Source organism: Octopus sinensis, linkage group LG1, assembly GCF_006345805.1.
Source record: "Octopus sinensis linkage group LG1, ASM634580v1, whole genome shotgun sequence".
Lineage (NCBI taxonomy): Eukaryota > Metazoa > Mollusca > Cephalopoda > Octopoda > Octopodidae > Octopus > Octopus sinensis.
Window position 1 is genome coordinate 91120686 of NC_042997.1, and position 15287 is coordinate 91135972.

Below are 15287 nucleotides of genomic sequence, written 5' to 3' on the forward strand. Positions count from 1 at the left end.
AAGCTTTTCACTCAGGTGCTACCTCTTATCAATAACAATTTCTTTAAGATCACAAATATTTCATTAGTGATCATTATATTGAATTGCATTAAGATAGTGAGCTGGCAGAATTGTTAGCATATCAGACAAAATGCTTAGCAGCATTTCTTCTTCTATAAAAGCAGAAATCAGATAGATCTGCTCAAAATTTCATTACCCTTAACTGCAGAAAGCAGTTTTATATTCCAATCTATATTGGTATATTACATGCTAAATTCAAATCTCACCTCGGTCAATCTTTTATCCTTTTATGGGTTAGTAACAGTAAATGCCAGGGTTGATGTAATCAACCTGCCTGCTCCCATCAGAATTGCTGGCCATGTGCCAAAATTAGAAATAATCATATTGAGTTGCTTCAGAACAGATGTCCATGTTAATACAAGATTTTTAAAAAATATATTGAGCAATGGTTATAAATTTCAGTGATGCACTAGAACATTTAAACTTTACAGGGATGAATATACAAAAAGGCACCATTTACTTATAACATAACTTTCAGATAAACTTCTAAATCAAAATTTTGCTTTATATGGTTACTCAGTTGCATTTTTCTCCAGCATGTATCTTTTGATAGTTCTAAATATCTTACAAGATTGATCAAGCTTTCTTCTGTAAAAAAGGATTGTACCTACATTCTCTTCTGGTTTGTATTTGGAACTTGATGAAAGTCCAGAAATACCACCAGTGATTGCAATTTCACCAAACCTACTTCATCTTCGGTGAAGCTTTGCTCATCATGGAAAGGAATAGGAAGACAGCGTTTCAAGTAAACATGTGAAATCCGAGCTTTTAGACATGTCTTTTATAAATGAAATCTTGTTTTATAATAAAAGCTAACAAAAACCTCCATCTTCTCAAATTAAAAATCCAAACATAAAACAACAATGGTGTATGCATCTAGATCAAGTAAATTCCATTCAGTTATGATAAATAGGGTTGCAGTAAATAAAATGGAGATGATATATCAATATTTAGCTTACCAGTTTGTAAAAAGCACCCAGTACATTGTGGAGTGGTTGGTAGTAGGAAGGGCATCCAACCATAGAAATCATGCTAGAACAAACCTGGTGTGGGCCCTAGCCTTCTCAAATCCACTCAAACTGTCCAACCCATGCCAGCATGGAAAACGGACATTAAATGATGATAATGGATATAACAATCAATTTCTCCTTTAGCCAACTTCCTAAATGATAGTAAGTTTATAATCAAATTATACATTCTAATCTAAATAAATTTTGGATTTTGTAACAATAATAACTCTTGGCTCAATTCCTTAAAAGAAATACATTTCCTTAAATCTTAAGGTTGTAATTTTTGTAAATATTCATTTATTAAAAAAACAATCCTTTCACTGCAGAAATCAGATATATCCACTCAAAATTTCATTACCCTTAATTGCAGAAAGCAGTTTTATATACCAATCTATATTTCGTTAAGGAATGTTATGTTTGAATTTTTTTTCTTGTTGAGACATGTCAAGTTCAGTGAGGCAACATGTCCTGCAAAGGATACAAATTCTGTATTTTGGTAGATATTTAACATCATTACTGGAATAACCATGAAATTTAATTTTGCATTTAAAGGATTAGAAAAGAAAAGTAATAAGACATTTTCCAAGAAATTCTGAATGAAAATTTTATTATACAGTCTATATACAACTTAAGATGTAGCTTAATAAGCTGACAACGATGTTTTTTTTCTTCTTAGATACAAAAGGAATAAACAGCCAAGTAAAGAGTGTTAAGTATGTTTCACTTTTGACAAAACAAGAACATAACACATTGTACAGAAGAATCTAAGCAAATAACTAAAAAAAAAATCTAATAATATCAGTTTAATTTTTTAAATCAAAATTTAAATAAAACTGTCATGTGATTGAAGTGTCTAAATATTAAGTTATTTGTAGAAGGATATCAGATAAGACCCATTTACACGAGGAAAAAGACATTTTCTTTTTTAAATGATATTGATCATATAGAGATTTGGTTGTTAGAAAAAATATTTAATAAAATATATTCCAAATAATTGAGATATTTAAAAAAATATACTGAATTAAGGACTTTGTTTTAAATTTGAGGAAAGGGATTTATGAATAACATTCAAAGAACACATACATGACATGTCTAACAAAGATAATTTTCGCCTGACATTATTATTCCAATGAGAGAGCTACTGAAATAATTTCAAAGAACTAAACAGAGATAGTGCTACAAGATATATAAAACACAGCATTAAAAGCTTCAGTCTGGGCCTTTCTTTGATAACCTTTGTTTAAAATAAATAGAAACACATTACCCATCTTAGAACATGAAAATATGGTATCAAATTTTTCAAATAATACATACTGCCTCAACACCATTTACATAATTCCAGGAAGTTTTATTTCATTGATTTGAACCTGTGAAATATCGTATTATAGAGATGTTTCATCTACCCCTTTCATGACAGTATAAAACTCATCTACCTTAATATGGCACAACTTATTTTCTTTTAAAAGTTAATTTAAATATGAATGTTCCAAGCCTATGGTAGGGCTATTGTTGTAGCACTCCTGCTTAATGTTAGCAGCATACTCCAGTGAAAAACCAATGAAAGTTATTCACTAAATTAAGGTAACAATTGATTCATGTAACAACTGAAAAATTGCCATTCTACATAGAAGGATGTAGTATAATTCCAATAAGAAAAACTCCAAGAGAGATGGTAAATATTTAAAAGGTGTGATTGAATAACACAATTTTTAAATACTGTTTCTCTCACAAGCTTGAAATTAATATCCAAATTCCTTAACAAGTAACCAATTTAAAGAAGAAACACTTTCATTAAATAGTTTGCAGTAGCATTCTAAAAAAGACAAAAAAAGTGTTATGCTTCTAGCAAAAATAATCCCAATCTAGATTTCATCCTCAGTTGGAGACTTTAGCACATATATTTCCCCAATCTCCTTAGGAAAGTATGAACATATTTTGTAGCTGTTTCTGACACCCACTCCCTAACAAGGAAGGAACATTTCTTCATCCTCGACAAAAATAAATAAGATACAGCTTAAATATGTTATTGCAATTATAATTATAAATCCATAATTTCTTTTTAAATTCAGACTTTTTAAAGAATTTGATATTTTAATTAATAAAAGAAAAACACAAAATCATTTTTGAATTTATGATCATTATTGTAATAGTAAATATAATGTTCTACTTATAATTATCTTTCATTCCATAAATGAGAATTTACTCTCATCATAGTATACCCCCAAATCAATTAGTAATTTCTGTTTCAGTACTCCTCCACTTTCTGCTTGGTGAGTTGGGGCAAAAAACAGTATATGACCCTCAACTCTACAGCTTTTGTAACTCTTCCTGTTTACATAATAAACTTGCTCACGTTCCACAGAATAAACCCTTTAAAAACTATTGTGTTACACATTCAATTTGCTAAATTACAAACATCTCTATTTCTGCTGCAATGAAGCTAAATAAAGACTTGTGGCATTTTGCATGTAAATTTTCAACCAAAGAGGGTTGTAATGGAGAGATTATCAGGTTGAGGCAATACAATTTACTGCAAGAGCTGATGTATCTAAAAATAAGTTATGGCATACCAGATTTGAGACTAAAGAGCCCTTATCAGGCTTTGTATCACTATTGTTTTTTAGTTTAAGGGAGGAAAAAAAGGCTCAGTTTTAAGACATGAATGGTTATGCCATGAAGTTAACAGTATTTTCTTATTGAGTCTCAGTACAATGTTTGATATTCATTGCAGCAAATCATCATTATTATTGGCTCATCAAGGGGAAATGGGACAAAATAAAAGAAGGATTAACAGGCTGTAAACTAGATATGACAGCATTTTGAAAGGGAAATACAAAATCCTCCATATTTAAAATTAGTAAGCTTGTGGGAAATAACATGGAATTACACAGCAGAAATGCCCTACAACAATTATTTCTAATAATCTGTTACAAGACAAATTCCTTTTACCAAAACTTAATATGGATCAGTAACCAAAGGTCCATGGGGGAAAATCCAGCTAGCATTGAGGTAGAAGCATAGACCCAAGACCAAAGTTTCAAGAATGGCAATTAAAAATAGTATGGAATAATTCTACAAATATGATAAAGCATCATAGCTTATTTAAGGTGAAGCGCTGACAAGTAAAATGGAACCCGTTTTTAGTTTGTTTTTGCAACATAGCATTTTCTAAATAAGCAGATGACTTTAAAAAGTAACTGACAATTTTAAGCTGTTGTAATTATCCTTTCAGGTATTTACAACTATCCATTCCAATTAAATGAAGTTAATAAAGCTCAGGCAAGAGGATCTCTACCTCTATAAATATGGCACTTGAATCTTAGCAGTTGAAATAGCATTGTTTTTATAGAATTAAGAAAACTGAGAAGAGAGTACAAAATTATTTCATATTCTTAATATTGTCATAACACTAGTGCAGGCCACTATATGTACAACCTTACAAGATATACAACACATTGCTATAAGTGAAGTACTGCAACAATAATAGATTTCTGTAAAGACAACTAAAACAAATAAAAGAAGTTTACAAAGTAGACATTCCTTCATTCTTTGGAAAAATAATACCATCTTAATTACATCCTTTTAAAAATCAAACAAAGGAAACTGAAGATTCCCTACCACAGTCTTATAATGGTCACTTTGCTCTGCCAGAAAAGTCAAATATGTATGTGTAAAATGATATAGTATCTATAAGGATTTATTAAATATTTCAAATAAATAACATAATTACAATAGGTGTATGAGAAAACTCCTAAATATGAATTATTCTATACAATATATACATATATCACAAATAAACATCTGGAAGCATTTGGGAAAATGAGGAAAGAGTGCAGAGCCTAATGATAATAGAGTATTATTCCAAAAGCTTTGTAACTACATTGGAGACTAAGATAGTTGTGAGAAAACAATATGATATTGATAAGTTTTTGATGATTATCCAAACTATTAGATTGTCTTTAACAGTCACTAGAATATTTTTCCGTCATTTTCTCTTTGGGGGCAACCTACACACACTATTATTTACATATAGTTCTTACATACTTTCCCAACTTAGAGGTAACCCTAAGCTCATTTTCCTTTGTGTAGAACTTGACCAAAGCAAATTCTTAACAAATTTCATATATATCACATTAGCATAAACATCATCTGATTTTCAAAAGGTTCAACAGTAGCTGGTAGGGATGAAGGAAGTAAATCGAAAATCTTTGAGTTTTCATGATACAAATACTTGAGAACATACATATTTCACCGTTTAGCTGATCTCAGAAATGATGTCAATTTAAGGTTTCATAGGGTTATCAATAAACCAACTCAAAGTAAATACAAAAACAAAGAATGTCCATCAGACGAGATGTTATTTTATACTACAATAGGAAGTTTATTATTTTTTTTTTTACCTTTTTTTTTCATAATTAAATAAATAATTAAATAAACAATATTGAATGTGTGTAATATACTGTCTGTATTAGTGTAGGGATTTTTTCCAAGTATGTATCTGGGTGTGTATACATCTGTGAGTGTCTGCATGAAATGTTTTAAAAAAACTGCAGTAAGTTCACAAGATGTCAACAAAGCTAATTAGAGTTGTTATTATTATAACCCTTATCAAAAGTATACAAGTTTATCCAAAAGAGAATAGCTGTATAAATTTGAAATGCAGTTCAGTCAGGTTGGAGGAGTGAAGTCATTTGCTTTAGAAAATACCACATATAACATTAGTGCCAAGATGAAGTGAAGCAGAAGGCACAATGCTGTGGGAAAGCAGTTGTCTTCAGAAAGCTGAAATTGTATCAGACTCCTTTATTTCAGTCCTAAGTTGGAGGAAAAAAGAAAACCAAGAGAACAGTTCTCTAGTTTCCATTATTGCCCCAATCAAACCCACCTGGACGGTCCTCTGGGAATGGCTGGTAATTTGGATCTTCAACAGTTGTGTCCATTAAATATTTACTATAAAGAGATGAAAATTAAGAGAGAAAATGTAACAAAGGAAAAGATTATTAAAGAAATAACATTATTTCTGTAATTAATTTTCTTTATATCAAATTATATCATTATGAGACAAAAGTTATTTTTTAATTTATTTTTATCATTGCTTCTTCAGCATTATGATTTTTTAGAATAGTATTTATTGTTGCATATTCTATAACATTTCTTTTAAAACTTTGATCAAAGATTCATTTCCATGAATATGGTCATCTCTGAGTTTTAATGATACAAATACTTGAGAACATACATATTTCACCGTTTAGCTGATCTCAGAAATGATGTCAATTTAAGGATTCGTAGGGTTATCAATAAACCAACTCAAAGTAAATACAAAAACAAAGAATGTCCATCAGACAAGAGGTTATTTTATACTACAATAGAAAGTTTTTTGTTTTTTTTAATACTTTTTTTTTCATAATTAAATAAATATTGTGTCATCATCATCATCATTTAGCGTCCGTTCTCCATGCTAGCATGGGTTGGACGGTTCAACTGGGGTCTGGGGAGCCCGAAGGCTGCACCAGGCCAGTCAGATCTGGCAGTGTTTCTACAGCTGGATGCCCTTCCTAACGCCAACCACTCCGAGAGTGTAGTGGGTGATTTTATGTGCCACCGACACAGGTGCCAGACGAGGCTGGCGAACGGCCACGCTCGGATGGTGTTTTTTATGTGCCACCAACACAGGTGCCAGACGAGGCTGGCAGACGGCCACGCTCGGATGGTGTTTTTATGTGCCACCGACACAGGTGCCAGATGAGGCTGGCGAACGGCCACGATCGGATGGTGTTTGTTACGTGCCCGCAGCACAGAGGCCAGTCGATGCGGTACTGGCTATGGCCACGTTCGGATGGTTTTCTTGTGTGCCACTGGCACTGGTACCACAAAGATACAAATTCCATTGATGTTCATCTATTTTGATTTGATTTGATTTGATTTTCACTTGCCTCAACAGGTCTTCACAAGTGTCACAAGAAGGAAGGTATGCACAGGTGGACTGACTACGTCCCAGGTAGGGGCCACGGGTTATGGCCTGACTAGTCTTGCCGGGTCTTCGGATGGTGTTTTTATGTGCCACCGACACAGGTGCCAGATGAGGCTGGCGAAACGGCCACGATCGGATGGTGTTTGTTACTTGCCCACAGCACGGAGGCCAGTCGATGCGGTACTGGCTACCGCCACGTTTGGATAGTTTTCTTGTGTGCCACAAAGATACAGATTCCATTGATGTTCATCTATTTTGATTTGATTTGATTTTCACTTGCCTCAACAGGTCTTCACAAGTGTCACAAGAAGGAAGGAAGGTATGCACAGGTGGACTGACTACGTCCCAGGTGGGGCCACGGGTTATGGCATGGTGTTTTTATGTGCCACCGACACAGGTGCCAGATAAGGCTGGCGAACGGCCACGATCGGATGGTGTTTGTTATGTGCCCACAGCACGGAGGCCAGTCGATGCGGTACTGGCTACGGCCACGTTCGGATGGTTTTCTTGTGTGCCACCGTACTGGTATCAGAAGAAAAATGTTTGTAAAGCAATAAAAGTTAAAAAACATAAGTGAGTTTTTTAAATGGCTTTATTGATTCAAAATGCCACACCATTTCATGGTTGTATTAGAAGGATGAATTATTACAATAATTATATTGTCTCTTTCATATACATCAATCCTCCAATCATCCAATCATTCATCAAATTCACATCTCTACCCTTTTACAGAGCTAACAATTGTCAATTCATTGAACTTTTGATATAATAATTAATTGATAAAGAACACAATTTGAATTGTGTAAATTCAAATAAATTTTTAAACTGTGGACCTTATATGCCAGTCAGATTTCTATTCATCTAAGCAAGTAATGAATGAGAATATTAATTACTGAAATCAACTTTTTAAAAAATCTGGACTAATCGTGGGGAGAAAAGTGGAAGTAATCTAAGAAACTAATAAATCAGAAAATCAACTATTGTTTGCAAAAAATAGGCAGGTAGTAAATATAACTTGACAATAACAACATATGTAGAAGTTCTGAATTGAGAGCAGATAGTTAATAATTTGTGAGTTAAGGACAACAAGGAAGGAATGAATGATTAAGAAAGAAGTTAATATTGATAAAAGTTGGGGTATATAATGGAAATTTTACACACCAGATCAATCCAAACCAGTGCAGAATAGATAGAAAGCTATTCCAAATAAAATCTAAGTGGAAAGATTAAAATTTATTAGTTGAATGCAATACTTACAGAAATCGAGGAGTTCGCAATATTTTGAAGCCACCCATTTGTAGAGGGAATACATCTTCAAGGTAAAAATAAAGGTGGCCAACCAAAATTCCTGATAATAAAAACAAAAATCAACTGTATAATATCTCCAAAATAATATAAATTGTTTAAAATATAACTGACAATCATAGATTAATTGCAACATTCTCAAAGATTCCTTTGACAAAATCCATTTCTCAACCTCCAAAAGGTTAAAATCAAAACAAAATTTTTTTCTTTAAATCTTAAAAGCAATTTGAAATATTGATCAAAGTATATATATTTTTCTCTTTTAGATCTAATTTCTACCATTATGAGAAATCAAAGGTATATTTAATTTTGAAATTTAAAGTGAAGGTGGAGGCTACTTTTGTGCTTTCATGCAATAGGTCTTTCAGGATCCTCTGATCTGACATATAGCAGTGTCTACTTTCACTAAGCTCAGTCATTTTCAACTGTGGTCTTATTTAAACCATTTCCTAGTTTGAAGAAAGTATACTCTCTCTCGCTCATGAGAAGTTCTCATTTATGTGAGACATGTATCTTAGAGTATTGAAATATTCACTTGTAGTCTCAGTAGTTAATCACTGCTGCATTTCATATGTGGCTGATCTGAAAGTTATTTGAAATTCTAATGGTCACAACCCATCCATTCTAGCATTGTCATCTGAGTGCTGGTTTCTTTTTTTGTCTTTTGTACCTTGCACAGTATTTAAGTCTGCAGTATGGGCTACTTGTATTTCTTGGTTCCTTGCACCCACTGGAGCAAGTGGACTATGATGGAAAAGAACGTAATTGGCTGAGGACTGTCCAGCTTAAAGTAGGTAGGTAAATGTCCAGTAAGACACAATAGTTTCTCTCTCCACCAAAGAAGATCATGGTGTTATGTTCAATGCTAATTGAGTGCAGGTTTATAGCCAGCAGATTTCTACCTTCCATGTTCTGCTGTGAAGGTGTGTTGCTTAGTGATTAGGGTATTTGGCCCACGATTGTATGATCATCAGTTTGATTCCCACCAGCATGTTGTCGTCCTTGAGCAAGACACTTTATTTCACATTGCTCCAGCCCACTCAGCTGGCAAAAATGAGTAGTGACTGTATATCAAAGGGCCAGCCTTGTCACATTCTGTGTGACACTGAATCTCCTTGAGAACTATATTAAGTGTTTGCATGATTGTGGATTGCTCAACCACTTGCACATTTTAATTTCATGAGCAGGCTGCCCCACTGAACTGATCAACTGGAACACTTTCTGCCATAACCAAAGGTGTGTCAGGTATGTTGTGCTGAGGTAACACTTGAATGTTGTCTCTCTGGTGCATGCCTAATCAAAGTTGAATGGAAGACCAACAGCAATTCACCCCTCTCCAGACCAATGTTGTTGTCTGAAAAAAGGGCAAATGCTGGTATAACTTGGCACCGATAATGTTGGCCCAAAAGTTGCCAGAACAAAGTTGAGAACAACATTGAAAATTCAAAGCTGTGGTCCTTAGAGACCATGGAGCTGCATATTTCATGAGGATTTACCCCAGTGGATTGGCTGCAAGTCAGTGATGGTCTGAAACCAAAGTTTGTCCTCTCTTAAATGAATTGCCTTCCCAGAATGACATGTTGCAATCACCTGAGGTATTGATTTTATATTCATAACGTTGATTTTACTTACCCATAAGATCTACAGCAACAGAGTTACCTAACAGGAGAGAAAATGTCAGGAGTACCCATGGTAAATAAGGAGCCTGAAAATTTAGAAGACCAAAGAAATTCATTCTGACATAGGGATTTCGTCGACTCCAGATATACACCAGCATTATAGTGAAGGCATTTCCCAAGAAGGCGATATTTCCAATCAGTATTGTGTTTATCTTACAGAGATGTTAAGGGAAAAAGGATTATGTATTACAGAAAAATTTTGTATAATTTTTAGACTAATTTATATAATTTATTATTCAATAGCAATGATAGCTTTTGTAGTATTCTTGTTTTTTTTTACAAACAACCAGAATGTCTTGTTAATTTATGAAAGCTATTTAGAGTGACATGAAAAAATAAAAATATTACATACCTGGGCTGGGATAAAACTTCCAAACTACTTATATAAATCACTACTATATAAATATATTTCAAGCTGGGCTAGGACACAAAATACTTGATTTTTGACCTAGGGTTTGAGTGCTATTAAGTACTTTAATATTTGGATATGAGATTGCAGTTTAATAATAAAGAATGTTGAAACCTTGCAGTAAAAATAGATTTTGGAACTTAATATATCATTGTCTATCTATTACTGTCTATCAATGACAACAAAATCTTTGGATTTATATGCTGCAATAATGCCTGTTTAATTGTCTAGCAGTCCTTCCTTTAACTGCAGTTGGTCTACATAGGCTAAAACTAAATTGTTACTTTTAATTTGGAAAATGAAGATATTGCAAGGGAGAAGTATTAGCAATTTTAATTAACAAGAAGCCCAACTCTGTATTTGTTATATGGGAAAGTAGGGTACCAGAAAATAGTAAATAATGAACTGATCAAAATGTGTAGAATAAAAGAAACATTAAAAAAATATGTTTAATAGTCTGGAAATTTAAAATTATTTTGACAAGGCCCACAACTTTTTAAAAAGTCACTGCTTGTTTCTTCAATAGCATTTTGAAATGGAAGGTATTTTTTAAAGCAATTCTTTCTAGAAAATAATTATTGCGCGTGAGCCTTAGATTCTAAAATATGAACAGGACAACTATACCAGACTTATTATCAGTTACTTTACAGTTTAGTGTTACATAGTCAATGCTAGTTTTCTCAAAGGGATTTCTTATGCTCATAATGATATCCAACATAATACAAAAAAGAGTGTTGAAATGCACTTTTCTTCTCATAATGATAAAACCTAACTACATCATTAGAAAAAATATTATCTCTATGAATTATTCTACAACATAACTAATTTCTGGCCTAACCAAAATCCAGCTACCTTATATAGTAGAGTTTTAAAGTGATAACAATTACTTCACCAATTCCTTTCCTTCTTTTATTCACCTGCTCATATGTATGATCAATGGGGACTGATGAAAAATAACAATTGCATCCAGTTATCACATAGTATCCTTTTTACAAATTTTTCTTTAAAGGTACAAGGAATTTGAAGTAGAAAATCATAAGGTTGAACTTTTGCTCCTGATGTAACTGTATATGAGTGAGCTGGTGATGTGTATAAATGAGTAGCCAGAATTGTGCATTTGGTTTCTTTCAGTAAGCTATGACAATTCTGTCATCAAAGACCATCTCTACTTCAGAATGTAGCTTCAAAAAGTTGTCAAGAATTACAACAATAATTTGGTGAGCTTAAAACGTTTTCACTGAATCTGATGCTCTCAAAAACGATGTTGCTGCTACCTCTTAGTAATTTCAGGTTCTTTGAAAGTGTCAGACCACCTAGACCTACAGAAAAGATTCCTCACAGCAACCAACAGAGCAAATACAATGTGAAGCCCTCTCATACAAACTTCGTTTTAATAGTGTATTTGGAGATATTTTTTTTGTTCCCAAGTATTTTTGAATTAAATCTAAAATAACCTGATTATAAAAGATTTACAGTGACATCACATACACAATACCTTATAGAAACAAAATAATTGAAGGCATGACTGCAGATCTTCACCGAAAAGCAAATGTTCAAATTGTATCAACAATTCAAATATTAGAGCTATTTGAATGTTATTGATTTTCTTGAGATTTATGGGCCCACGTGCTCCAAGGGCTCACAAGCTTCTTATTGCCCATTCAGGCTAGAGTTGTAATTTTGTTCTGTACCTTCAATGTTATAGTAAAAAGTAAACTTTTAAATCAATTTGAAACAAATATTAAAATTAGTCAAATTTGGCACCCCACTGTACTCCCCTGAGTAACCAAGTTAAAAAAAAAAGATATATACAATAGTATGTAATGTTAATAGATAACATTAGCTAATTAAAAATAATCAGCAAGCTGACAGTGGATAAAAAACAAAGATTTTTGAGAAGTGATATGCTGTCTACAAATCCATCAAACTCATACCAGCAAGAAAAAACACATTAAAAGAATGATAATGATATAAGTGTATAAATTCATTTAGTAAAGGATACAATCATTATAAATCCTCCAAAAAGAAACATAAAAAAGAAGTCAGATGTACGTCCCCGAAATGACCCTTCTTCCAGCATACGGCAGTAACGATAGGCGAAAATTATGTTGAAAATAAAATTGAAGCCAATAGGTCCAAAATACATAAAATTGGTAAGAAGCCGCCATATCTGGAAACAGAAAATATAAAAAATCATATTTAGGAATTTGCATATAATATATGTTGGATTTATGAACTGAGCATCAGTAAAATAGAAAATAAATTTAAAGAATGATTAAAACAATGTAAATTTCAACTGATCAAAAATCTTATCAACAAACTTATAGCTGGATACAGCCTAAATTTCTTTTACCTTTTTTATATTAAGCTAAGGGAAGTTAACTGGAAAGAGGAACAATAATATTACTAAACAATTCTGGAAATGCCATTTGTATTTCTTTGTTTATTTAGCACATTAATCGGTCAGATTCAGAGCTTTAGTGAAAAGGAAGACTGGTAAGCTCTGTAGAGTTTATCAACATTTAATAAATATAACTTCTGTATATGAGGTCTAATCAAAAAGTATCTGGACTGCTGCTATGGTAACAGCTGAAATATGCAGAGTGGAACTGCTTGGCACAGATTGACCATGAACTCTGTCACACACGCACACTCAATTATAATGTTCTCACACTCACTTCTGTTGTTTATAGCAACGCTTCAAAGTAAAGTGTGTAGAGTATGGCCACCTCACCACACCACAGAGATTCCATCAGTGACCACGGCAGAGAAAATATGCGTGTGTGGAAAGAGATGCAGCTTGAAGGTTAATACAGCCAAGAATCTTACCGAAATTCAAATCCCACTTGAAAGGAACAAGATTTCAAGACGTTGAGAATGTCAGGTGAGGAAGTTGCTCACTATCCCCAAAAAAGGAGCTCCAGGAATGCTTCCATCAATGAAAACAATGATGGATAGTGTCACTTCAGAAGGGGATTACTTTGAAGGAGATTAAATGTTGAATTGATGTGTGTTGCAGTTGTCTTTTTATAGCACAAATCCCAATACTCTTTGATCAGACCTTGTATATGCAAAGAATACTGAGGAAATAAATTAGCAATAATAGTTATGGTATTCTTGTTTCTATTCACTTTGACAGTTTTTCAGTCAACACTATAAGCATATCATGTAACTAGATTTTATAGAAGTTATTTTTTTTTATGAATATATTGCTTAGTGAATTGCATTTTATTTCAAATTTAAAATTTTACAAAAAAAAATTTAAAAGAAAGAACTATTGTAATATTATTTCATTTTGGTAGAGTTACTTAGTCAAGAATAAATTCACACATACATATATGCAAGAGAAAGAGAAAGAGAGAAATAATGCATGGCAAGTGTTCTCCTCTAAAATAGTCACGGACTGACTGAAGCCTTGTAAGTGGAATTTGGTAGATGGAAAGTGAATGAAGGTGTGTGTGTGTGTATCAACTATTACCTTTTTCCAAGCCTATTAAAATTTCCTCATGACCAGACATGTTATTCAAAGAATCTAATGGCACCAGTTGTATGACAGTGTCTCTCATTTATAACAATCTCATATCAAAATGAACAGGCACAGACACATGAATATAAGAACAAACTAGAATTGCAGGAACTAGTGCTGAATAAACTATGTGCATGTATATGAACACTTTCATGTACACTCAAATGCAGGAAAACCATTAGTTACTGAAATGCTTTTGGGAGAAAAATTTCCTCATTGACAATATGTTGTGGAAAAACATTGGTCATAAGATGCATGCATTTCTACATTGTTGTGGTGTCAGCTACAAATACCAAAACTGCTCTTCACAGCCCTGTGTATATACATATATACACACACATGTAGTCTTAATCGCATTTGAGATTATTCAATTATTAAGGTTTGAAAAAAAACATGCTCATAGTAATATGATAGATACAAATAATATACTTACTTGGTACTTTTTGAAAATCAAATCTGGATTAAAGTATAATTGTAGTGGTGTTATTATATCTAATTTCTGAAAATGAAACCACATTGATATTAAAATCAAATATATTGTTACATTCAACATTACTATTGCAAATTTTTAGAGAAGTTTAACACAAAAATGAAATGCCTATAATTCTATATCTAGTAAAATTGCAACACAGTTATTTAGAAATCATTAATAGAGCTTCTAAAATAAAGTAACAAAGATATGGGTATTTGCTCTTAATTTAATTCAGTTTAATTATTACTCTTATAAAAATGTAGCAAAAAGAGTTTCTACCTAATCACTTAATTTATTCAATCTACCAAATTTTTTGCAGTCTTAAGGAGTAAAAGCCACATTTTAAATCATTTTCCTCTCACAGCTTAGTCTAAAAAGTAAAGGCTCCATGCATCATTAGATTGGAAGATAGAGACAATTGGGTTGGGTTAATAAGTTTTAATGTTAAGTTCAATAGTTAATAGATAATAAGCATAGTGATAGTGTCACAGAAAGATGCAGTAGTTGAGGAGAGTGGGAAAAATACCTAGCAATGAGACCCTAGGTACACTCAAATAATGAGGACTACTGAGAATGATCCTTTCCCAGAGGAGCAGCTGCAGAACACCTCCATAAGGCTGAAATTGAAAACAACCCAAAATGTATAGAGAAACTGTCTAAAATGTGTCTAATTGGCTGTCTAAAGCAGTGCACTTAGAATCTCTGTATAATGGAATGTGAAGACAAGAATTTATGGAAGCTGATTTTACAGTTAGATTCTATTTGATTAGAAGTCGTCATTAAAGAGACCAGAGAAGGTAGATTGAGTAGTGTACTTTGTCTATCTATGGGCAAAAAGAAAAGAAATATATAACA

At 32.7% G+C, this 15287-nt stretch overlaps 1 protein-coding gene across 2 annotated transcripts in view; it reads right to left on the bottom strand.

The window, feature by feature from the left end:
- Positions 1-1648: 1648 nt before the first annotated feature.
- The window catches only part of LOC115210239 (derlin-2), a 31875-nt gene continuing 18236 nt past the window's right edge, over positions 1649-15287 (bottom strand). For both annotated transcript variants that reach the window (XM_036502907.1, XM_029778717.2), the window contains exons 2-6: positions 14394-14459; positions 12437-12604; positions 9979-10177; positions 8299-8389; positions 1649-6020 (exon numbers count right to left, since the gene is read on the bottom strand). In XM_036502907.1, coding sequence (XP_036358800.1) covers positions 5924-6020; positions 8299-8389; positions 9979-10177; positions 12437-12604; positions 14394-14459 — 621 coding nt within the window. In that variant the 3' untranslated portion in view covers positions 1649-5923. The remainder of the gene's footprint in view (positions 6021-8298; positions 8390-9978; positions 10178-12436; positions 12605-14393; positions 14460-15287) is intronic.